Source organism: Caretta caretta, chromosome 6, assembly GCF_965140235.1.
Source record: "Caretta caretta isolate rCarCar2 chromosome 6, rCarCar1.hap1, whole genome shotgun sequence".
Lineage (NCBI taxonomy): Eukaryota > Metazoa > Chordata > Testudines > Cheloniidae > Caretta > Caretta caretta.
In genome coordinates, this window is record NC_134211.1 from 74,891,575 (window position 1) to 74,915,932 (window position 24,358).

The window sequence follows — 24,358 nt, forward strand, 5'->3', positions numbered from 1 at the left end:
CTTCCATTCCCATTCATCTTCCTTCAGTCTAATATCTGACACACATATGGAGGACAGATTGACATCTGAATGGTCTTTTCCATTTTTAACTACTACAATCCTTACTTTTGAACTCTGCCTCTCTTTACTCATGCAAGTTACTATGTTTTCTCAAAAGCTGTTACTTCTGAAACTCCGCAGTTGGCCAAGACTTTTGCCACACTCTCATCTTCCAGGCACGAAGGCTTTGTCTTCATTGACACAAAGCCTTTTTTTCCTCCAGCAAGATAACTGATGCACATTAGTTATCTCACTGTAAAATCCTACGTAGACACAAAAGTTTGGAGTGTTTGCTGAGGCAGCTAGGTGAGGTTGCACCATATCCCACTTGTGATTGACCTCACCTAGTTTATCTTAACAGTAAAACTAAAGAGCCTTGCTTCCTTTATGCTTTCACAGGATAGATAAAGCTTATTAGTTATTCCATTGGGGGAGGGGGGGAACTATACAAACATGCTATGCTTTCATCTTTATGTTCAAAACTGTCTCCTTTTCAAGGACAGAACTTGAGACAAATTAAACATTATGCCATTTTGACTAGTACAGTAGCCTGCCTAGAAATGTGTTAATGTATTCATCCCACCAATCCTTGTGAGGCTTTTATTTTTCATAAAATACTTTGAAAAGCACATCACACCCAGCTCAATTAAAATTAGGGGCTACCAGACCAAGCAGAACTGTCTCAAGAATTCAAAATGGCAGGCCTCAAGATATTTCTTTTCTTCCCATTAACTCAAAGTTAGTTCTTCCATTCTTGCAAGCTACCAATGGGAGACCATTCTTTAAAGTACAGAAGCAATGTATGACAGATCTCAACCACACTGTATAAAAGACGCAAACAAACTTTAAATACAGTACTTTAATAGCTGTGAACACTGAAAAATAAAGTGTTTTCTTAAATCCTGAAAATAATTTTTTCTCCACTCTCAAACAACCCTCCCTCCCCCTACATTTTGGATGGATGATCACTAAATGAGAACGTTTTAAAAAAATCAAATGTTCACAAACATATACAACAAAATCCACATTACCCTCCCAAAACACAAGCTGTATTTACTCAAAACCAAAGTCTTAAATTCATTGTTCAGGACAGAAACATAAAAAAAGAGATTGTGAGATCAGGTTTAAATCAAATCTATTTTTAGAAGATTTTATTGCATCTTTTGAAAGTTAAAAACATACAGAGAACAGGGGAGACAATGTCATCTCTGAAGTGTACATACTTGTTCATTTTATTGTTTTTACTTTCTTAACTCTTCAGATTTAAGAAAAAAAAACACACCAAATTTATTTCACTTTTATTTTAGATCTGGTCTACATGCTGAAGGTGCACGGATATAACTAAAGGTGTGATGTTGCACCGATTTAGTTAAACTGGTACGACTTTGTGTGGCCACTCTTACATGGGTTTAAACTTGATTTATGTCTGTTTAGCATCTCCCCATCAATCCTGTCACAGGCATGCTAAGCTAGTTCAAATCCAATGTAAGAGTGGCTACACACAGCTATGCCTGTTTAACTAAAAACCAGTAAGATATTTCACCTTTATTTAAACTGTTGCAACTATAGCATATAGACAAGCCCTTAGATTATCCTAGCCTCAGCCTCTTGGTGCTATTCAGATGTCACTTGTAGCAGAAGTCACCAAAACACTACTTTGGGACAAACAGGCAGAATTTCAGCTTAGGGACTGTATATGAGAGAAAGGGAAACTGTTGCCTTCCTTTCCTTTCCCTCCTGGCTCTTCTTCTACAGAGCCAGCTTGGGAACAGCAGAGTTCTGTATTGAACTTCTGTCCCCATCCTGACCAAAGTATCTGACAGGACAGAGCTAAGCTAAACATACCTGGAAACACTGCTCTCCACACTCCCTACCTCCTTCTCTCCCTAATGCAGCAGGAGGCTGTCAGTGGCTCTCCTCTTACACAAGAAGCATGTGTAGGAGAGGAGCTGGTGGTGATGTTGTGTAGCACCAGTAGCTGAGAGAAACAGTCAGCTGACAGCTACAATAGGCCAGGAGCTGCTGATGGTTAGCTAACTTTCCTAATTCTATGAACAGCTTTTTCAAAATAGTGCCCTTTGTTTGCTCATGACCCCCTTCATGTACGATTCAAAAGGTTTTCCGCTCACACGACAGTTCAGTGCACAGTCATCTTACTCAGCCTTCTGGGGCTTATGTGCTACAGAAGACCATGTAAGTGACCGACTGACTAGGTGCGATGGTTGGGGAAATTTTCCATCATGGGTAACAGGGTCTGATTTTAAAGTAAGTTTCATAGAATGCCACTTTTAGCAGATCATTTTCATTTTACCTATCAAGGTTCATCACAAATCAGCTTTTACAATGTAAGTTTTTGGCTTTGAAATATTTTTATACATTATATATAAATACAGCATAGCTTTGTTTTGCTGACCATGGAATAGCATGGATTCAATACATCACTTGGAAACAATGAAGCTTTTTTGTTTTAAATTTTTTAGAATATTTTAGATTAATTTCTGAAGTTACCTTTTTTTCAATTGTCCCATACAGAGGACTGAAAGAAGACAAGATGCTGGAACCAGCATTCTACAGTCCTTTTAAAGCATATAAAAATAAGCATGGCCTACAAAGCCAAATTCCCCCTAAATCACTTCCTGTATTCTGGGTATGACAGGCAATAATTAAAGAGATCTGAACATAAAACATTGAAAAAGGAAAATTCATTGTTTCTATTCACTTTTCTGAAGTCTTATTTAAAAAACTAAACTGTTTAAGAATACACACGTGAGCAGTGCAAAACGAGGACTACTTTAAGACATCACATTTCTGTATAAAATAAATGTTCAGTTGACTAACAGGATTCAATGATAATATCAGGGATCAAATGCAGTGATTCATTAATAAAGAGATCATAATTAATTTTCCTATCATAACACTAATCCATTGCTAATATACACACCTCCTGCTACCAGTAAAATCACAACCACGTTTTGTCAGTTGTTAGTATTTACAATGTTGTTGTTAGTATCTTCTGTAACCTCCTCCTCCTCCCCTTCCACCATATGGATCTCCATAGCCACCTCTACCACTGTAACCTCCCCTTCCCCCATAGTCTCCCCGTCCTTGGAAACCACCTCTCCCACCACCACTGAAGCCACCACCTCCTCCTCTGCCACCTCCTCCCCCCCAACCACCCCTCCCACCACCACCACCTCCTCCTCCCCCCCAACCACCCCTCCCACCACCTTCTTGTCTCTTCTGCCAAGGGGGCATTTCAGGAGGTGGTGGTTCAATCTCAGTTGGTCTGCCTCCACGGTCTGGCACTCTCCCCATCAGGACCTGTGTAGAGAAATACACAATGCTTATGTTTACATAACAATAAGGCTGCTGAAAGGATACAGAAGTAATCTTGTGGATGAAGAGCACTTGCCTACTCATCACAGGGAATGCAATCCTACCCAGAGCAATCTGTGGGAGTTCGGACTTCCAGGTTATCATCCCATGTCTGCCAGACTTCCCATGTGACAATAGACAGCCTCTCAGAGTCAGTTTTCCATCAGTACCACCAGCTAGCTACTGCCTAGGGTGGTCAGGGTTAATTGTTTATAGTGAGCTTTGAGATTTTTTTTAAATCACAGGTGCTACATAAGGGCCATCAATGCTCATGGCCCCTTAATCCTTATATTATGATGCTGTTTAAATTCAACCAGAATGGCAAACATCAGTTCAAATCCCATCAGAAAATACCGCACTAACAGCTACAGTGGGTAGCATATATAATCTGACAAAACGGGTAACCATATGCAACTATAAAATGTTCATTGCTTTCTTTTCAATCAGGCATTACTGATGCAGTGTAGAGAACTGAAAAAGCAACCCAGTCCATAATGCAATGCTGTAGTAGCACCTTCAAGTGAAAAGTGGTGTCTTGAGATTCACTTGACATGAACTGATGTATAAAGAGAACATTATTTGGAAAAAAATATTCACACAGTATGTCATTCTAACATGAAGAGACACTGTACTCCAGTCAGCTTACTTCTAAGCTGTCATGCAGAAAGACATGACAGTTTTAGTTACCCAAGTACCCTGTTGATAATTTTCTTGCTTTCAGAGGTTCCCTCTCACCCCACCATAATGTATACCAACATGCAAGCTACTCAGATCACTCTCAGTCAAAATAGCATTAACAGGTATACTGGATACTAAATTAGTATTTACAAAAACAAGGAAGCATGTGTCAAGTAAACCCCTGGATTCCAGTTGGCCACTCATGTGATGTCCTGGGATCACTCTCATGACAAAGGGATATACCAGTTTTGTTTGACATACAACCGTTGGGTCTTACTCTTTCATTACTATTCAGGACACTGCCTGATCCAAATCTAATGTCTCCTCTTGTTTCCATCTCACTCTCGATCTGCACCTCTCCTGCTGCTTCTCAGTTTCTTGCTCTTTTGACCCACGCACACTTCATGATCTAACCGAACCACCCACTTCCCAAGTATTCCAAAGCCAACCCTCCCCTAAATCTGCCTGTGTCCAACCTGCAATACCCATCCCTTTCAACTGGCTCCTACACCCTGCAATTACTACCGTATTCCATTTGCACCCCATTCCATCTGCTTCTACTTTCCAAACCCTCAGCAATCTGCCCCCTTTGCTCCACCCATCACTGCAATTAACATAAAATAGGAATCCTGAGCAAGATTCCAACTTACCCCTAAAATAAATAAGAAACATGAGGACTGTAGTGGTGATTATGTATTCCTTCTAAAAAGTCTTTGGAAGTTTGTAGATAGGTAGTTAAGAAGTAATTTGTTTCATCTTCATTTGAGTAATTATGAAAAAAATTATAACGAACTAGTAACATTGTTTGTAGTTACTGAGTTTCATCATTCATATGTAGCTATCTCATTTACATAGGTAAACCACAATATTTTTTTTTAAATTTTGTAGTAAGAATTTCATTCCCATAGACGCCTGTTGTGCCTAGTTTCAACAAAAAGTTTTAAATTTATCCATGAGTTATAAATCTCAGAACATTAGGCCATAATGAAAACCCTTTTAAATCCTTAGCTGTTATGGTATGCATAATATTTCTGTGATGGAAGGAATTACAAAACCCTGATATTTAGTAGTATAAGGCCTTCATCCTAGAAACACTTAAGCATATGCTTAACTTCAGACAAATGTAAAGTTAAGCATGTGCATAATTGGGGCCCATTGTTGTAAATAAAGTTCCAAGAATAAATAATACATTTGGACATATTGGCTACTACATTTAGCTACAAGTCCTGAAATAGACTATAAACCCTATGGAGATCCCTTTACAGCTTTGGGGCTTTACACTATTAAAAAAAAACACTTGTCACTATTAAAATGAACCAAAGATCTATCAGCAATAAATATGTACAAAAAATAACATTCCCCAGATAATCCTGTTTCTAATTAGGCAGTAGAATTAGATGTTAACGAAATAAAATGGTGGGAAAAAACTGTCAGAAATAAATGACAGTCATTTTAAATGAGAAGCAGGTGGGGGAAAACCATCCAAAGCTGGATTTAGCAAGGTATAAAAAAACCCCTCAAGATTAATATTTTCAATAGCAAGCTATTTTCTGATTAAAGTTCATGTCATTTGATGATTTTGGAGAGCAGTTAAAAGTGAGAATCTTTTTTCCATTATGTTTTAATTACAGGAGTATAGTATATGGTTCAAATAACTCATTTGCATGTAATTATGACCATAATATTTCTTAACCATGGAGACCACTTTCATTAAATAGTTACACAAATTGTGACAAGCATATTGATCCTCAACTGCGATTTCAAAATATCAGACAATTTACATTGATCAGGCAAGTGCCTCAATAATATGAAGCCTCAGTTCCTCACATTCCCAATTTCAAGTTCTGCTGGTTGAGCAATCTGGAAATTCACTTCATTTCACTAGTTCATTAAAAGAATTCTCAGCAAAGTTTCTCCTACTCAAGAAATAATGTACACTAACATCTCTTGTGACTTGAATCCCTGTTAGTGAAGCTACAATTAGCACTGATGACCAATGACAAATTCAGTTTTTCTCTGAGGTCCTCCTTGCAAGAAAATGTTTGGATGCTCTTCAGATTTCTCAAGATTCCTTGCAGGGCTGCACAAATCCACTTTGACAGTCTCTACTGACTAGAAGATTTTGTAGCAAATCCAGGGAATCAAAAAGTGATATCTGATCATTTTTTTCTTGAAGTATCCAGGCTTGCCATTTCTACAATTTTCAGAGTAACAGCCGTGTTAGTCTGTATTCGCAAAAAGAAAAGGAGTACTTGTGGCACCTTAGAGACTAATCAATTTATTTGAGCATGAGCTTTCGTGAGCTACAGCTCACTTCATCGGATGCAGCATCGGATGCATCCGATGAAGTGAGCTGTAGCTCACGAAAGCTCATGCTCAAATAAATTGGTTAGTCTCTAAGGTGCCACAAATACTCCTTTTCTTTTTGCATTTCTACAATGGGTTTCTTCTGCTCTGTAGCTTCAAAAAAGCAGGCCCAAACCTGTTAGCTTCCAGGGAAGGCTAGGCTGCCTCTTTGAGAAATCTGCCCAATGAAGCGGCTTCCGAAATTGGAAAATGTGTAAGGATTCTTATGAGAGACAAGGTGGCTGAGGTAATATCTTTTGTTGGACCAACTTCTGTCAGTGCGAGAAACAAGCTTTCAAATTTACACAGAGCTCTTCTTCAGGTCTGGAAAACTTACTCAGGCTAGGTCTACATTTCAGACCTATATTGGTATGACTATGTCACTCAGGGACGTGAAAAATCACACTCCTGAGCAACATAATTATACTTACCTAACCGCTGTGTAGATAGCACTATGTCAATGGGAGAGCTTCTCCAGTTGAGACAGCTACCAGCTCTTGGGGAGGTGGATTAACAATGCCAGTGGGAGAAACTCTCCCGTCAGCATGGTAATGTCTTCACTAAAGTACTAAAGGAGCTCAGCTGCACACCGCTGCAGCACTGTACATGAAGACAAGCCCTGAGTAAGTTTCCCAGACCTGAAGAAGAGCTCTGTGTAAGTTCAAAAGCTTCTCTCTCACACCAACAGAAGTTGGTCCAACAAAAGATATTACCTCACCCACCTCGTTTCTCTAATATCCTGGGACCGACACGGCTACAACAGCAAGGATTCTTGTGACATTTATGGCCATTTCCTGCAATATTCTGGAGAAATCTTATTGAATTAAAGTTTAAAGTACTTTAGGAGTTCGTTGTATTAAAAATACAGCTGGTTTATGTATTACTGTGGGGCTGTATGGAATATCTTTAAGAGGAAGACAGGATTAAGGTGATCTCTAGGAAGTACTGTGAGCTTCAAAAAACTATGCTGAACAATGTAGCAGACACAAATGATCTTTTGGGACAATATGTCTGAAGTGGAACTCCTAGTAAATACTTGGAGGAAGGGACTGTAAACTCCCATCTACATATTCAGCCTTTGGAACTTCACCTTGAGGGACCTTTGGGCTGCTGATCACCTGTTACCTGACAAAAGAGACACAGGAAGTAGTCTGTGCAACAAGGTGGATCCTGGCAAGTTGATACTACGGACCCCCCTGTCCACTTCCTGACTCCCAGCTTCGTCCCCAGTTCCTGCCTTCAACGCTGCCCTGTTTCCGGCTCCTGTCCTTTGTCTTGTTCCAGGCCCTGAACACTGTCGGCCTGGTGACTGACTGCTCCGGCTCAGACCCTAGACTATGGCTCTTTGACTTCCAACTCAGCAGTGTCCCTTGGCTTCAGCTCCTGTTTTTTGTATGACCCCGGTTTCCACTTTTGGCTCAGACACCTGGCTCCTGATTCTGGACCTACCCCTTGGCCTCAGGTTCCTGACGACCAGGCCAAACCACCCACAACTCGGTCGCTGGGCAGAAGGTCCTGGTGGATGCAGCTGTCTATGGAGGGCAGCCCGGAGCCTGCGCTACAGCCTCGTCAGGGGAGGAGGACGAAGAGGCCAAGGGGGGCGGGGGGGGGGCGGGTGTCTCCTCCGCACCCCTAGAAGTGGGCCGACTGGCCGAGGCTTCCGGCACTCTTGGTTCAGATGTGGCCAATCAGGAAGCTCCAGACTGCGCACTTTGGGCTTGCTGGTATGCCCACGGGGTCCAAAACGGCCACTGAGTGGGTCCTTACCAGTGCGCCTGCCATGGGCCTGCCCCCACATCAGGGCGTCCACGGTCTGACCGGCACCACTCCCACTCCGAATACCGAGACCCCATCTCCGAGCCTGAGGAACGGGATCAGGACCGCAAGGGCCAGGGAGGTTCCGAGCGGACCTGCTCTGGCGAACGGCGCCAAGAAGCTGGAGAGCGGCATCCTAAGGCTGGGGAGGGTGTCATGACCTGGAGCAGTGCTGAGATGGTGAACTGCGGCAAGATCAGTGCAGAGTCCGGGACCTACTCCACGAAGGCGACAGCTGTACAGAGCGGCGCCACATTCAGGAGCGGTGCTTGAAGTCTGACCGGTGCCATGAGTGCGACCAGTGCTGGGACTCCGAGCAGTGCCAGGACCTTGAACGGTGCCGAGGTTCAACCCACGGTCAGATCAATGCTGGCTTGCCTCGAGACTGTGCCACACGCTGAGGCACCGGACGCTTGTTGCGGAGAAGAGGAGACCCCTATGCTGTCATGGCAACGAGGTCCCTCGCAGCCGCAAAGGTGTCAGGGGTGGATGGCAGCTGTACTTCCACAATGCTGTGGGTCGGGGTGTCCAATGGCATTGGACTCAACGGCTCCCTTGCGGGGCTGAAGTCGGCAGTGCCGTGTCCACAGCCTTTGCCCCCGGGCGCTCCTCTCTGCAGGGGTGGCTCTACCAGTTTTGCTGCCCCAAGCAGTCACCACCGAATTGCTGCTGCGCCCAAAAGAGCGTCGGAGCTGCTGCCGAATTGCCGCTGCGGGACACGGACTGCCGCCCCATTCTGAATGCCACCCCAAGCACCTGCTTGGAAAGCTGGTGCCTGGAGCCGGCCCTGCCTCTTTGGGACGTGCCCAATTGGCCAGCTCCAGGGGGGTGGGCCTCCACGCAGGAGAGCTGCTCTTCTCCTGCTTCTGGAGCGGCCGATCTCAGCTGGAGTCCATCCATGGTGCCGCTTCCACCACTGCCACCGGGGCGCAGCGCACCGAAGAACTCGGTGCTGGGTCCTGCTGCACCGAAGGAGGCTGGGGTCTAAGCAGCTCCTTAAGAGGTGGCACTTAAGATGAAAGTCCCGCTCCTTTTTGGTCCTAGGACGAAACCCCTTACAGATCCTGCACTTTTTGGCTTGGTGAGGCTCCCCCAGACACTTCACACAAGAGTCGTGGAGGTCGCCCGTTGGCATGGGCTTGTCGCAGGATATGCAGGGTTTGAATCCCGGGGATTTGGGCACGAGAGCCCTCCCAAAGGAAAGCAATCGGAGCGGAGGGAAACCCCCAACCCAACTGCTACTAACTACAACAAAATCAAAAAAGAAACTACAAATAAGAACAACTACTATTAGAATCAAGCTAAGGAAACGTAAGAACTTGCTAAGCAAGACGCCACAGTTCCAATGACCATCATGGGCGGTAAGAAGGAACTGAGGGGGCGCCGGGTTGGCAGGGTCATATATTGAGTGCCATGCAGGCGCCACTCCAGGGGGCTCCACAGCCGACCCAATGGATGCTGCTAGGGGCACCGTTCCCCCTAAGCTGTGCGCGTGCGCACACAGATCCTAAACCCTGCGCATGTGGCAAAAACACCGCATGCACAAAAATTTGCACTGAAGAAATTTTTTGCACACATGGCCTGTCAAAAATTAGAGGGAACATTGGCTAGGGGAAAAACTTTGTGACAGCCACGTGCGCAGTGCGCGCACACCTAATTGGAATCAATTTGAGCAATCACTCGAAGAAGAAATGTATTTCTTGCACCCCTCAGAAGCAGAGCAAAGGCTTATGGGAGTCAGGGGTAGCAGAGAAACGGAGGGCAAGGGAAGCAGTTGCTGGGAAGGAGCCTGGGAAAGAACCTGAAGGATTGTTGGGTGTAGATGGAAGAAGTATGGAATAGGGTTTTTTGTTTTATTTTGTTTGCTGGGGGGGTGTTAGTGAGCCTCCCCCATGCATACTCTGGCTGATCCCTAGCCTCTCCATTCAGTCAGGCACATCTGCCCCTATCCCCATGTGTCTCTACACCCCAACTCAGCCACCCCCTTCTCCCTGTCCCCATGAATCCCTGCACTCCCTCTTAGCTATCCCTCCTCCCCGCATCCCACGTATCCCTCCACTCCCCTCGCCCCATCCCCATGTGTCCCTGCACCCCCACTCAGCCACCCCTCCTCCCCCTGTCCCCATGTGTTCCTGCACCCCGCTACCCCCCATGTGGCCCTGCACCCCCACTCCCATTCAGTCCCTGGCTCAATGCGGTCACCCCACTAGCCCCTGTGCCTCTGTCCCAGTCTATAGGACACCCCCCCAGAAGCCCAGCCTGCCCCGCACTGTCCCCCCTCATCATAACCTCTCATCTAGCCCCGCAAGCAGGGCACTGTGAGGAACACAGCCTCTCCACAGCTGGCTGCTCCAGTCTGTGAGCCAGCTGCCCTCTGTTCTGGCGCCACAGCAGCCCTTGGTGGGTGAAAGGTGTAACTACAGCACCTCTCCTGCAGAATGTATTTTCTCCGGGGGGGGGGGGGAGAGGGAGAGAATCTAAAGGGGACATGAATTCTGCATGCCTGCAGTATTCCCCCAGGAGTAGCCTCTAGTAGTGATGCAGAGGTGTCAGCAGCCCATGATCTCCATGGTCCCAGATTCTAGCTCTACAGACCCTTGCACATTAACTGTTTGGCTTTGGGGGGAAAAAAAAACGGTAAATTTATTGTCTGATGTGAAACTCTGACACTATATTTGGCAAAACCCTTGGGTCAAGTGTAAGGAACAGTTTATCCCTATGAAAAATGATAAATGGCAGGTCTGCCATCAACGCATACAATTCACTCAGCCTCCTAGCAGATGTTATAGGAATAATAAACAATATTAACAGATAAAGAAAGAAGACTCTTGGCAAGGTTTCAAAAGGCAGCTGCATAAGCACAGACAAAACTTAAGATCCCATGCTGCAACAGTATCTCTCAAGAAAGGAGACCTGTTACATAACCCCTTTAAGAACTTTTTAACTGCACCATGCGCAAATAATGATCTACCATCCATAAAGACAAAATAAGCTGACAGAGCCACCAAGTGGATTCAGAGAAGAATCATAACCCTTTAGGCTTTAAACAGATCACATATTCCAAAACACAGAACAGAGGCAGTAACTGCAACTCAAAATTACACTGTATTGTAAAAAGAGAAACTGAGCCCACTGCAAGTGACAACATTTTCTTGCAGACTGCTTTCTAAAGGTAAGCAATAATTCTGAACCATTACTGAACAGGATTGCTCTTCCACTAGTCAGAGTCTGACAAACCAGGCCATCAGATGAAGAGACTGAGGATACGGATGAAGAATTCTGCCATACTATTGTAACACCAGGTACAACGACAAGGGAAGCAGTCAATACACTCCTCCTGACAGCTGAAGCAGGTCTATATCCATATACCATTGCTGTCCTTGCCAAGCCACGTGACCCAAATTAACCTTGCCTTGTCCTATCTCATGTTCTTCACCACCTTCTGAATTAATGGAAAGGTGGGGGGGGGAGGAGGGAAGTAAAGTAAAAGCTTTGTTATCCGGCACGTTGGAGGAATGAGGGGTGCTGGTTAGCTAAAAATTCTAGTTAACTAAGAATTATACTTACTAATGGGTTGGGGCGCGGTAAGGAGTGCGGGGCATGGGCTCTGGGAGGGAGTTTGACCATGGGAGCAGGCCCAGGGCAGGGGGGTTGGGCGGGGGAGGGGTTTTAGGGTACCAGTTCTGGGCAGTGCTGACCTCAGGTGGCTCCCTGCAATTGGTGACATGTCCCTGCTGCTCCTAGGCAGAGGTGTGGCCGGGGGCTATGCACGCTGCCTCCACCCATTGGCTGCGGAGCCAGCACTCAGGGTGGGGGCAGCGCACAGAGCCCCCTTGGCCATTCCTCCGCCTAGTAGCAGCAAGGACATGTCGCCGCTTGCTGTGCTGTCAGCAGTGCTGACCAGGGTCCCTTTTAGACTGGGCGTTCTGGTCGAAAACCAAATACCTGGCAACCCTATTGAAAATTTGTACTGGGAGAGATCAGAAATGCTGGTTTCTAAAGCTTTCCAGTTGGTAAAGTGCCGGATAATACAGCTTTTACTGTATACAGAAGCCACTTTCCCCAGTGCACTAGGAAAGTAGGAGATAGACCAGTTGTCCTTTTCTACTCTTGGACAAAGAGATGACACTTCTGTGACGTTATCTGATTAAAATATGGCCACGTAGATCATTGTTGCCACTGCTGTTATATAATTGCAACAAGTCTTATACAAAGTATGTCAAGTATAGGGTCTACACAAAAGTTACGATTTGCTGAATATGATTATCCAATTTGTATGCATGTATCATTTTTGTATTTGAAGTTATGAGTATTGGCTCTATATATATATATTTCAAATGCGTTTGCTTTTGGGTAGCACCCACAAGGTATTTAGCCAGCACATTGTGAAGGAACTATTTAAGTGAATGGTTCATCAAAGAACACTTAACTCACAATGGAAGATGCCTATCTACACTTAATGGACTTTCCTGTGAACGTTCTAACTGGAATATGGATAATGACCTCTGCTATGACTAAGCCAAGCATGCATGGACATGTGACTTGCTCATGTGACTCCAACCACCATCTTGTTACCTGTAATTTTCAACAGTGAGAACAATGGAATTCCCTTTACTTGGCAGATGCTGTAAAAGGCCCTGGAAACATCTCTATTTGGCCTCTTTCTTGCTTAAGACCCTGGACTATGAGCTTATACTAATGGGAGCATTCTAAGCAAAGGACTGAGGACCTTCCAATGATTTGGAAGCAACCAGAGATTTAACAAGCCAGCAGTTTATTCCATCACCACTATAAGCCTGAACCAAGAACTTTGCATTTATTGTATGTATTTGATTCCTTTAACTAATTTTAACTCTTACCTCTCATTCTTTTTATAAACAAACCTTTAGATTTCAGATCCTAAAGGATTGGCATCAGTGTGATTACTGGATAAGATCTGAGTTGTATATTGACCTGGGTGTGTGGCTCGTCTTTTGGGATCTGAAGAACCTTTTGTTTGATGAAGTTGGTTTTAAATAACCACTCATCATTAAGTCTAGTGTCTGGGTGTTGAATCCAAGACTGGAATACCTATGGAGGCTGCATTTCTGACTTGTTAGCCAGTGAGGTGAGCCAGAATTTTACTTTTGTTGCTGGTTTGGTATATCTCATGGAAGAATAACCACCAGTTTGTGGGTGGGGGGGAGGGGGGGTGTCTACCCTTTTCCCTAGCAGATTGTCCTGAATTTGGTATTCTCAGTTGTGACCCAAGAAGGCACGGTGACAACTTTTTGTTGAACCTGGTTGCAAACCGGCCTACAACACTTGGTCCTTTAACGACCACTCATGCATCTGAGAGCTGTCCCTGCTTAATTGATCTGCCAAACACATTGCTCTCCCTTGCTAAACACGGGGCCATCAGGAAGACATTGTGTGTTTATCTGCCCTCTTAGAGATAGGTTGGCAGGAAGCAAGAGTTGCACAAACTAGTTTAACAGGTTGCAAAAGTCCATCCTACTTCTCGAAGGAGCTCCTAAAATGTTAACTACCAGATGCGATGTTTCATACTGTAAATTAAAACACACTAACTATATTATCTAATTATTAACTAATTATCTAATATTAATAGACTATTCCTATAAGACACTACAGTAGGAGAAAACCCTGGATCCTCAGGAACAGACTGTTCACTTCGTCTGGTGCTGAGGTTGGAAGAAACAAGGAGCCCCCTTTTATGCCCTTCCCCTCAGAACATTAGCAAACATTGAGGGGAGGGATAGGTGAGAGTGCATGAGCACTCCAACAGGCACTGCTTGGAGAAGATTCAACAGTTGGGCTGCACTGGTCAGTGCATTACCCATAAGCAGGAATATACTGGGCCACTCAAAGAATCATCAGGTACCATCTTTCACACAGGCTCACCATCCTTTCAGTGGGATTTTTTTTTTTTTTTTTTTTTTTTAAAACAGCAGTGCAACTTCAAGAGCAGGCTTTTAATGCTAATTAGTTGCAGGCTGTATTCAGAAAATAGACTGAGGTACCACAATGTACAGTCTTCTGAAGGAGATATCTGCTGAAGTTTGGATGGCTAACATGTTAAGTCTCATGAACACATGCAGAGATAGACAAGTTGCTACCTTGCAGATTTCTTCAAATGAGGAGTTCTCTGCCCAGGAAAGGGATACTGCTCTGCTTTGCTGACTTAACTTTTACCTAAAGATTTTAGAGCTTTCGTTTTGCAAGCCTTCTTGATGCAAAATTTTAACTACCTAATAGATACCTTCTTTACCTCATGGGTGTTATAGTACAACTAGGGCACAAGACTTTCTACAGGCCTGTGATCTTATATGTTTTGAGCACCCTGCAGACATTTAGCATGCATCATTGCCTTTCTTTGGGGTGTTCTGGTTTGGTGCAGAATTGGGAAAGAATCATCTCCACTCTGTGAAAGACACAGTGAAACTTTTGGAATTAAACCAGGCTCCAGGAAGAATACCTCTTTATCAGCACTGAAGGTACAGGACTGTGACTCCACCAATAATTCTCCCAGTTCCCAAGACTTCCATTGCTCAAGTGATAGCCACTTGTAATGCTCCTTCAATGGAGAAGTAAATCAAAACTAATGTGTCCAACTACAGATTCAACTTCCACAGGGCTCCCCTATATATTTCCAGAAGGTTAAACAGGGAGACTGCTGTGAAAAAGCACTTGATATAAGGGGAAGACTCCTAGAACTATTCACCACCAATATGCTGATGAATGCTTTTAGAAAGCGTATGCCTTCAGTTCAATCGCCAGACTACCCCAGCAGTATTCCAGAATTAGAAATGTATTTGATGCTTTGATTCTTCATGTTCTTCTCTACACCATGAAGCACAACTGAACCAAATTTTAGCAGATTCCAAGTCTGTTTATTTTTTTCTCAAAGCTAGGAGTCTGTTAATTGCTTCCCTTCTCCCAACAGTTGTTTCTATTTAGCATCTACACTGTTGAGTATCCGTAGGTTTAGGTGCACTACCAATCCTTGATTTAGGAGATCTTTCAAAAGTGACAAAAAGAAAAAGAAAAAAAAAGGACAGTACCATCTTATCTAGAAATAATGGTGTTCTGGTATAGGCTAGGTACTTCTGTGGTCCCCAGCATCATAGCATTCATAAATATTAAAGGAGTCATCTTTACAACAAAAATGTGAAGTATATCCCCAATTTTACAGAAGGGAAACCCAGACACAGAGAGATTAAGTGATTTGCCCAAGATCCCCAGGAACTGAACCCAGATCTCCTGGGACCTAGTGCCTCAATCACAGGACCGTCCTTCCTCCCTTAAGTTCAGTGGGTTCTCCTTTGACAGGGAGCCTGCCAACCCTGCCTAACTGCAGTAGTAGGAGAGGCTTAGCTGGCTCTTTCGGTAGAAGGTTGCCTTTGAATGGCTGTCCAATTAATCCATAAGTTTAGCAATGGCTGAATTAACTATTGGGAGGGTGACAGTCTGATCTTTTGTTTTGTACCAGCACAAGATTTTTTTAGACAGATTAGAGAGCCTCTTAATCTTGTTTAGTTAAATTGGAGTGGGAATTACCACATGCTTTTGTAATTATTAGAGGTATACCGAGCTCTCTTCTGGAAGTTGAAGGAAAGATATTTTTATTTATATGACTGAGATTCAGGACCCACAGGGATGACCAGCTCTGCTTCCTAGCTTTATCCTGAAAGGAATCTCTCCTCTGAGAGAGGAGATCCTGAAGCAGACAGTTCATTCTTATACTCAGGCTCGCTCCAAGTTGCATATGTGACCTGCTCAGAGAAAACAGGATGGTGGACCATCTGTTGTTGCTGCTGGGAGGCAGTGAACTGGCAAATTTTCCAGAAGAGAGTCAAGCATTTGTCATACCCAGGGACTGACAGATTTGGTCCTGCCTCCTGAAGCATAAGAAAGGAATACCACTGTAGGAGGCGTGAGATTCTAAATCCTCCTTTTTCCATCCACTGCAATTCTTATCTAGAATTATTTTATCTCAGTGCGAAAGTGACTGTAGGTCTATATATACACATACTACTTACCTCTTGAGGACGCATGTAGGGTATGCGTAGTTACGCACCACAATGAAAAGCAGGCTATGTTCACACTGCAGTGTATAGCTACATGCAACAGTGAAAGGCTCTGGCATGGGGGAGGCAGAGCAGAAAAGCTCATCAGTGTGGAATTGTCAGAGCCTTTCCTTGCTGCTGGAGTCTTTCACTGCAGCAGGGCAAGGATCCTGCAGCAAGGAGGCAGTGGGACACCACACTGCTAAAAATAGCAGTGTGGACAGGGAAAGCACTGCATGGGTGAGTAGAAAGCCGTATAGGGTTCATACCCACACAGTTCCAGAGAGTCTTTACTTGCCTAAGCAATGCCTCACCATCTGCTGCTATTTATACCCGTACGGGGCAGGGGTGTAGTGTATGTACTTTACAGGCCAACAAAAGGAGTGTGCAGTGTACTTTGTAACAAAAACTAGGACAATGGAGCTGTAGTGATGCTTATGGGAGTGCTGCAGCCCTTCCTTTTCAAGTGCACTAAATACAAGCAGTTTGCAAAAAAGAAGGAAAACTGTATTATAGAGGATAAGCAAAAGTCAACATTCTTGCTAAAGATATCATTAATTACACATTATCAGTTATACCACATTACTTTCAATAGCTCTATGAATCCACAAGAGAAAGAAAAGTATACCTTATTGATGGCACAGGCTGTCTTTTCTCGTGTAGATCCACTACTTGTCCTTATGATCTTTGATAAGTCTTCTCGAGCAGCAAGAAGGTGAGCAAACGTAATGGTTGTTTTAGGAGACAGTGCGTAACGCTTGGGCTGATAAATTCTCGCTATGTCATCTGTTTTAACCTAAATGATAAAGTCAAATATAATTCAGTTGCTAAGTATTTCATGCATAAAAATGCAAACGCTCAATGGCTGTTCGTGTGCTGTTTGGTGACTTACACACAGAGCACAAAGTTTAGACATTCAAACTACCTTAGTAAAAACAGTGCCAGTCACTCTTATAAATGTCTCCTGGCCTTGCTCACAACAATCAGCTACTGTACACAAAAAAATGGTAATGCAGATGTTTCATTAATGCTGAATCCTAGTATTACCTGTCACAAATTGACATGGTCTAGTCCATGCCCCATCCTGTAACCAGTCCCTTGTGAGTGACCCCTTTAATGTGTCAAACCCCAAGGGTCCAAACAGTTCTACAGGGGAAGGCCCACAGCGTCCATGGGTCCAAAACTGGGCCTTTGAATACTAGCCATCCCTGTTTCTCTGTGGCTCCTTGCAGCAAATCCAGCCAAGCCAGAAGCCTGCGGGAGGCTTGTTCTGTACCCCTTCATGGTGCAATGCTCTCAGTATGTATATGCAGGCAGCCTTTTCAAAAACAAGGTAACCATTTATTAGTCACCTGGTATACATAATCTAAAAGTGCTTAGGTTAGCATAGAGAAGTGAAGGTTAAGACAGTTCAGACTGGCTCAAGACAAGGCTCCCTTGAGCCATGTTGCTGAAGGAACCATCTCTGCCTCCCTTCTCCGTCTTGTTTCATTTCCATTAGTTTCAGGTGACTATCCTGTATCTCTGATAGCTCAGCTCTTAACGTAGACACCTGGTACCTTTTGTCTTTGTTCTCTGGACACAGCCATGCCGTGTCCTCATCTTCAGCTGCCTCTGCAGCTAGGTGTTAAGTTTTGATCATTGCAGTTTCCATTGTCTCTGTAGGGCTTCCACTCAAATGTGTTACTCCAGCCCAGAAAGTCCTAGTGGCTATATGTCTCAAATACCTACCCTGATCTCCCACATCGTTTGGAGAAAATAAATTCTCCCCCCGCCCCCGCAATGGATAGCAATGCCAACATGACAGGTACAGAGTCATACAGATAGCTCATAAAAATATTGAGCATTCCCACATTCATCACACCACGACAACCCCTCTCCTTCCCACTGGAGACAAATGGAATCTCTATTTTCCAAAGTACCCAAAGGTCCAGCACTTTAGAAATAAGGCTGCTATTTTAAGGGAATGAAATGTACCCAATGATAAGCAACATGAAAACATAACATCTTGAAAATATGGTCAATTGATTACCAAAAAAAATCAGTATTTGCACAGATACCAGCAAGAAGGGCAAAACTACAGTGACATTGTGCAGAATGTGAAAAGAAACTGAGAAGGAGAGAAAATATGAACTTTTAAAAACAGGGAACAAAGGGAGAAAAAAATGCTCCTTGGGAGACTGGGAGCTTCAGATCAACTGGACATTTGCCCACTGACACTGGACACACACTGTTCCCTGCAGTAATATATTGTTAAGGAATGAATGACAGTAGGACTTTCCCACTGTGGGAAACTGAAAACCTGAATTCAAAAAACAGCATGGTCAAAAAACAGAAACACAGGGGCCAATAATATCAGGGGTGGGCAAACTTTTTGGCCTGAGGGCCACATGTGGGTATAAAAATTGTATGGTGGGCCACGAATGCTCACAAAATCGGGGGTTGGGGTGCAGCAGGGGGTGAGGGCTCCAGCTTGGGATGCAGGCTCTGGGGTGGGGCCAGAAATGAGGAGTTCAGGGTGGGGGGGGTGGACTCCAGGCTGGGGCAGGGGAGCGGATGAGGGCTCCAGCTGGGGATGTGGGCTCTGGGGTGGGGCTGAGGAAGAGGGGTTGGGGTGCAGGAGGGTGCCCTGGGCTAGAACTGAGGGGTTTGGACAACAGGAGGGGACTCTGAGCTGAGGCAGAGAGCTGGGGAGCAGGGAGCCAAGGGCTCTGGCTGGGGGTGCAGGCTCTGGGGTTAGGGTGGGATGAGGAGTTTGGGGTGCAGGAAGGTGGGACCCAGGGGTTCGGAGGGAGATCAGGGCTGAGGCAGGGAGTTGGGGGGGGGGGGGGGGGAGGGCGGGAGACCTCAGTGGTGCAGGCTCCGGGCAGCACTTACCAGAAGCAGCAGCATGTCCCCACTCCAGCTCCTATGCAGAGGTGCAGCCAAGTGGCTCTACGCGCTGCCCCGTCTGCAGGCGCCACCCCCACAGCTCCCAGAAGCAGCGGCGTGCCCCCTACGGCTCCTACACGGTGACGTGGCGTGGCGCCGGCCATGTGGATCTGTGTGCTTCCCCATCCACAGGCGCTGCCCCTCCAGCTCTCATTAGCCGCGATTCCAGCCAATGGGAGCTGTTTGGGGCAGGGTCAGTGTGCGGAGCCCCCTGGCTCCCCTATGAATAGGAGCTGGAGGGGAGACATGCTGCTGCTTCCAGGAGCTGCGCGGCGAGCCCCTGACCCTGCTCCCTGGCGGGAGCTCAAGGGCCAGATTAAAAGGCCTGATGGCCTGGACATGGCCTGCGGGCCGTAGTTTGTCGACTCCTGATCTAAATGAATAAAGGCAATTCACCTCTGGACTCAGAAGGATAATTTCAGTCCAAATGTTACTGTTTGGGGAAGTTATAAACTATAGGAAATAAACTAATGTTTTTACTATTACTACAGAAAAAGAGGAAGAACCTAAAGATAGTAAGATTTTACACATAACATACAAAAGGCTAAAATTAGCTAAACAAAGGGTCAAATTGTTCCTTCCACCTGCATGAGGAGAGGGGACAAAAAGCTGGTGGGGACATAGAATAAAGGAGTTGTCTCTTCTCTGCATAGTTCCCTATTCCTCTCTGCAGTTCCTCCCTGAGTGATCTACAGTTAGAGAAGGGGCAAGCCTGATGTGAAAAGGGTGGGAAATGGATGTTCTCTGCAGCTCTGCCCCCCCACTTCTCAACTAATCCAACAGAACTAAGTTAAATCTCACCCAGCATTAACTGAGATCCTTCCCAACTGTATAACATTCAGGACAATATCAGGTGAAGGAGGCTGCCTAGACTACATGACTCCACACCAGAAGGTAGGGAGGAGAGAAAATGCCTCTCTGAAGATAGTCCTTGATTTTGGTATCTCTAAGAAGAGCTGCACATTTCAAGGAATGAACCTTTCCACCTACTGCTAGAGCTGAAAGTACTAAGGAAAACAGGGAGAGAAGGATCTGGATCTCCGCAGCTTCTTCTGTAACCTCAGTTCCTCAATTAAGGAGTCACCTGGCTCAAAGCCCTGACCCCCAGAATCTTGCAAGCTATACAAAAACCAAACAGTAGGTCATATGACAGGGGCGGGCCAACTTTTTGGCCTTAGGGCCACATCGGGTTTCCAAAATTCTATGGAGGGCCGGTTAGGGGAGGCTGTGCCTCCACAAACAGCCAGGCATGGCCCAACCCCCGCCCCCTATCCAATCCCCCCTGCTTCTTGCCCCCTAATGGCCCCCCTGGGACTCCTGCCCCATCCACCAGTCCCTGTCCCCTGACCGCCCCTGGACCCCCCCCCCGCCCCGACTGCCCCCTGCCGCCCCATCCAACCCTTCCTCTCATTCCTGACTGCCCCCATTCAACCCCCCTTCCTCACATTCCTGACCACCCTGACCTCTATCCACACCCCTTTCCCCCAACCGTCCCTCCCGAATTCCTCTGCCCTCTATCCAACATGCCCCCCCCCCGCTCCCTGCCCCCTTACCACGCTGCCGGGAGCATCGGTGGCTGGCGGCACTACAGCCATGCTGCCCAGCTGGAGCCAGCCACGCCACCACGCAGCTCAGAGCACTGGGTCAGGCCGGGCTCTGCAGCTGCACGGCCCCAGGAGCTTGCAGCCCCGCCACCCAGAGCATTGCGCTGGCAGAGCAGTGAGCTGAGGCTGAGGGGGAGGGGGAACAGCGGGGGGCTAGCCTCCCGGGCCAGGAGCTCAGGGACTGGGCAGGAGGTTCCCGTGGGCCGGATGTAGCCTGCAGGCCGTAGTTTGCCCACCTGTCATATGAATATATCATACATATCTGAAATCTGCTCTTGTAAATATATATTGTTCTCAGCTAAATATTTATAAGATTCCATGTACATGTTATGAAAAGCTAAACACAACTGAAAATTGATTTCTCAAGACTAAGTTTAAAATTTTCCAAAAGCAGTTTTTTTCAGGTGCAATCTACACCCACCAATATTATACCTGCATTTTACATAATTTTAACAATAGCTATAAAATTGAGTACTTGTGCCTCTTGCTACCTCCTGTGTAGCTGTGTTCAGGTATGAAGAGACATAAGTACTCAGATTTGCACTTCAATTCAATTTCGCAGGCAAAAATTGTACCCTCAAAAGGGAAGCTGCACTTCAACCCTTTGAAAAAAATCTACCCAGTAACCTTTAATGCAAGATTACAATAGGTCTTCTGCAAAAACAAAATACAGTTACTGAGATTTCCAGAGTTTCTAAGAACAGGCTGCTGACTCATCTCACCACTTTAACTTCATTAAATAAAACAATGGTACACTTTCTTCATGATTGAACAAAAACCATTTAAATAGTGTTTAATGTCACATCTAGGGACTAATACGAAGTCAAACGACTCAAATTAAGTTAATTTAAGCTACGATCATAAATTAAATACAATTTTAATAATACTATTTATTAATATTATTTTTAATTATTTAAATGTGAAGATTTATATAGTTGTACACAAAGAGCAATGTGGAACCATATAAGACAAACAACCTCTACTTTATCCTTGGTATAAAATCGTAATATAGGCCTATATCTTCAAGCTTGGATGTCTAAAGTTAGGTACTTACATCCCTATTTAGGCACCAAAATAAAAGTTGCCTTGCTCTGAATTCTACTGTATCAGTTGCTCTTCAGTCATAAGGTAAGAAAAAAAAAAGTGTGTTGGTGAAGAGGGAGAAAAGAAAGAAATGTATGCAGTAGTCTCCTTACCACAATGAGTTAACTCCCTTTTCCTTTCCACTCCTACAGTGCATCAACATTCATGCAAGCTGCTGAGGTGAGAGGTGCACAAAGAAGCAATAGCTGAATGTTTGAGAATAAATTTTCAACTCTGTATACGAAGATGTAGCTGTATCACTCCCACTGATATTTAATGAGAGTCATGCAACTGAGGTTTTGTCTCCACTTGCACTAAAGCTACAACAGAGAACACCAGGTAGGTTTTTAAAAACAGAACTGTATGTTGTTTCCCATTATTTTCAGTATACATGCAAAGCCTTAAACCGGTTTAAAAATGAACAGGACCTAAACTATTGTATTCCTTTGTGAGGAAAGGTAGTCTTGCGGTTCATGCACAGAACGGGGAGTTAGGATGTCTGTGCGCTATTCCCAGTGCTTCCGTAAGCTTCCTGTACGTCTAACGGTCAAATCACAACCTCAGTGTGTCTCAGCTTCCTAATTTGCAAAATAACCAGAGCTGCTGGGGGAGAGGGATGAGGGAGGAAAAGGGACAGTTTGCCCTGGGCCTCATTTCCCTGCCCTCTTCCTCAAACTGAGTGGCATTGCAGCCTGGCCTAAAGAGTTGCAGTGCCACTCAGGAGAGGCAGCTGGGTAAATTTGAGCGTGCAGCATTACAACCTGGCACCAGGTTGCACAACCTGAAAGAGAGCTGGGCCCAGACCAACAGGACAGAAGCCACAGCTTCAAGGTAACCTTGTTCTCCAAAACCTACAGAAGTGCCTCTCCTCAGCAATAAAGGCAGATTTTTTTTTTTTTTTTAAAAGAGAGAATTTAGGAACACTCCACACAAAAATCAAGATGTTGAGATCATAATTCATCAGGGAACCAAGGGACATGAAAAGAAATAGTTCTTGAATTGCCCATCCACCAACGCTAAAACTGTGGATAACAAGCAAGAGGAATCAGAATTACTCATTTATGAGCATAAATTCAATCTACTTGGGTATTACTGAAACCTGGTGGGATGATTCACACAATTGGAATGTTAAAATCAATGGTTATAAACTATTTAGAAGGATCACGTGGGAAAAAGGGCTTTCTATGTCAAAAATAGCATTGCCTGTTTCTGAGTAACTGATATCCAGGAAGGCGGCCTACTGGTCAAAAAACTGACCAGGTTTAGAGAGTAAGTGAAAAAACAAATGGAGGAAAGGAGAAGTTAACAATAATGAATATAAAGCTGAAGTTAGGAATTGAGGAAAACTGATAAGGGAAACAAATGGACACAGATAAATCTAAGGCCAGCAGTGTTAAGGACAATAAGGAAATTTTTACAATATATTAGAAATAAAAAGAATCTTGACAAAGATATAGGTCCATTACTAGATGGAAACAGTACAATTATGGATAATATTGCAGAAAAGGCAGAAATGTTCAATAAATATTTCTGTTCTGTATCTGGGAGAAAAGCAGATAGTATTGTTTCCTCATTTGGCGATAACACTATTCCATATTACTGGTATCTCTGGAGGATGTTAAAAAGAAACTAAAGTTAAACATTTTTAAATTATCTGGTCCAGATACCTTGCATCCAAGAGTTTAAAAAGAGCTGGCTCAGGAGCTTGTTGGATATTTAATGTTGATTTTTTGTAATAAGTCTTGAAGCAGTGAGGAAATTCCAGAAGATTAGAAGAAAGGTGAAGTTGTGCCAATTGTTAAAAAGGGTAAATGGGATGACCCAGATAATTATAGGCCTGTCAGCCTGACATCAATCTTAGGCAAAATCAGAATGGAGCAGCTGATATTTGCTCGATTAATAAAGAATTAAAGGAGGGTAATATAATTAATACCAATCAGCATGCATTTGTGGAAAAAAGATCCTGTCAAAATAACCTGATATCTTTTTTGGATGAGATTACAAGTTTGGTTAATAAAGTTAACAGTTTTGATGTAATGTACTCAGACTTCTCTAAGGCATTTGACTTGGTACCACAAAACATTTTGATTAAAAAACTAGAAAGCTATCACAGAATATCAGGGCTGGAAGGGACCTCAGGAGGTCATCTAGTCCAACCCCCTGTTCAAAGCAGGACCAATCCCCAGTTTTGCCCCAGATCCCTAAATGGCCCCCGCAAGGATTGAATTCACAACCCTGGGTTTAGCAGGCCAATGCTCAAACCACTGAGCTATCCCTCCCCCCATTTAGCCCTCCCCCCCATTATTTTTAGTAAAGTCACAGATAGGTCATGGGCAATAAAAAAAAATTCACAAAGCCTGTGACCTGTCTGTGAATTTCACTAAAAATAACCATGACAAAATCTTAGTCTTATCATTGAGC

The 24,358-nt window shown here is 44.5% G+C and overlaps 1 protein-coding gene across 2 annotated transcripts in view; it reads right to left on the bottom strand.

The window, feature by feature from the left end:
- Positions 1-1,162: 1,162 nt before the first annotated feature.
- The window catches only part of FAM98B (family with sequence similarity 98 member B), a 45,616-nt gene continuing 22,420 nt past the window's right edge, over positions 1,163-24,358 (bottom strand). For both annotated transcript variants that reach the window (XM_048854137.2, XM_048854138.2), the window contains 2 exons: positions 16,948-17,115; positions 1,163-3,360 (listed from right to left, as the gene is read on the bottom strand). In XM_048854137.2, coding sequence (XP_048710094.1) covers positions 3,043-3,360; positions 16,948-17,115 — 486 coding nt within the window. In that variant the 3' untranslated portion in view covers positions 1,163-3,042. The remainder of the gene's footprint in view (positions 3,361-16,947; positions 17,116-24,358) is intronic.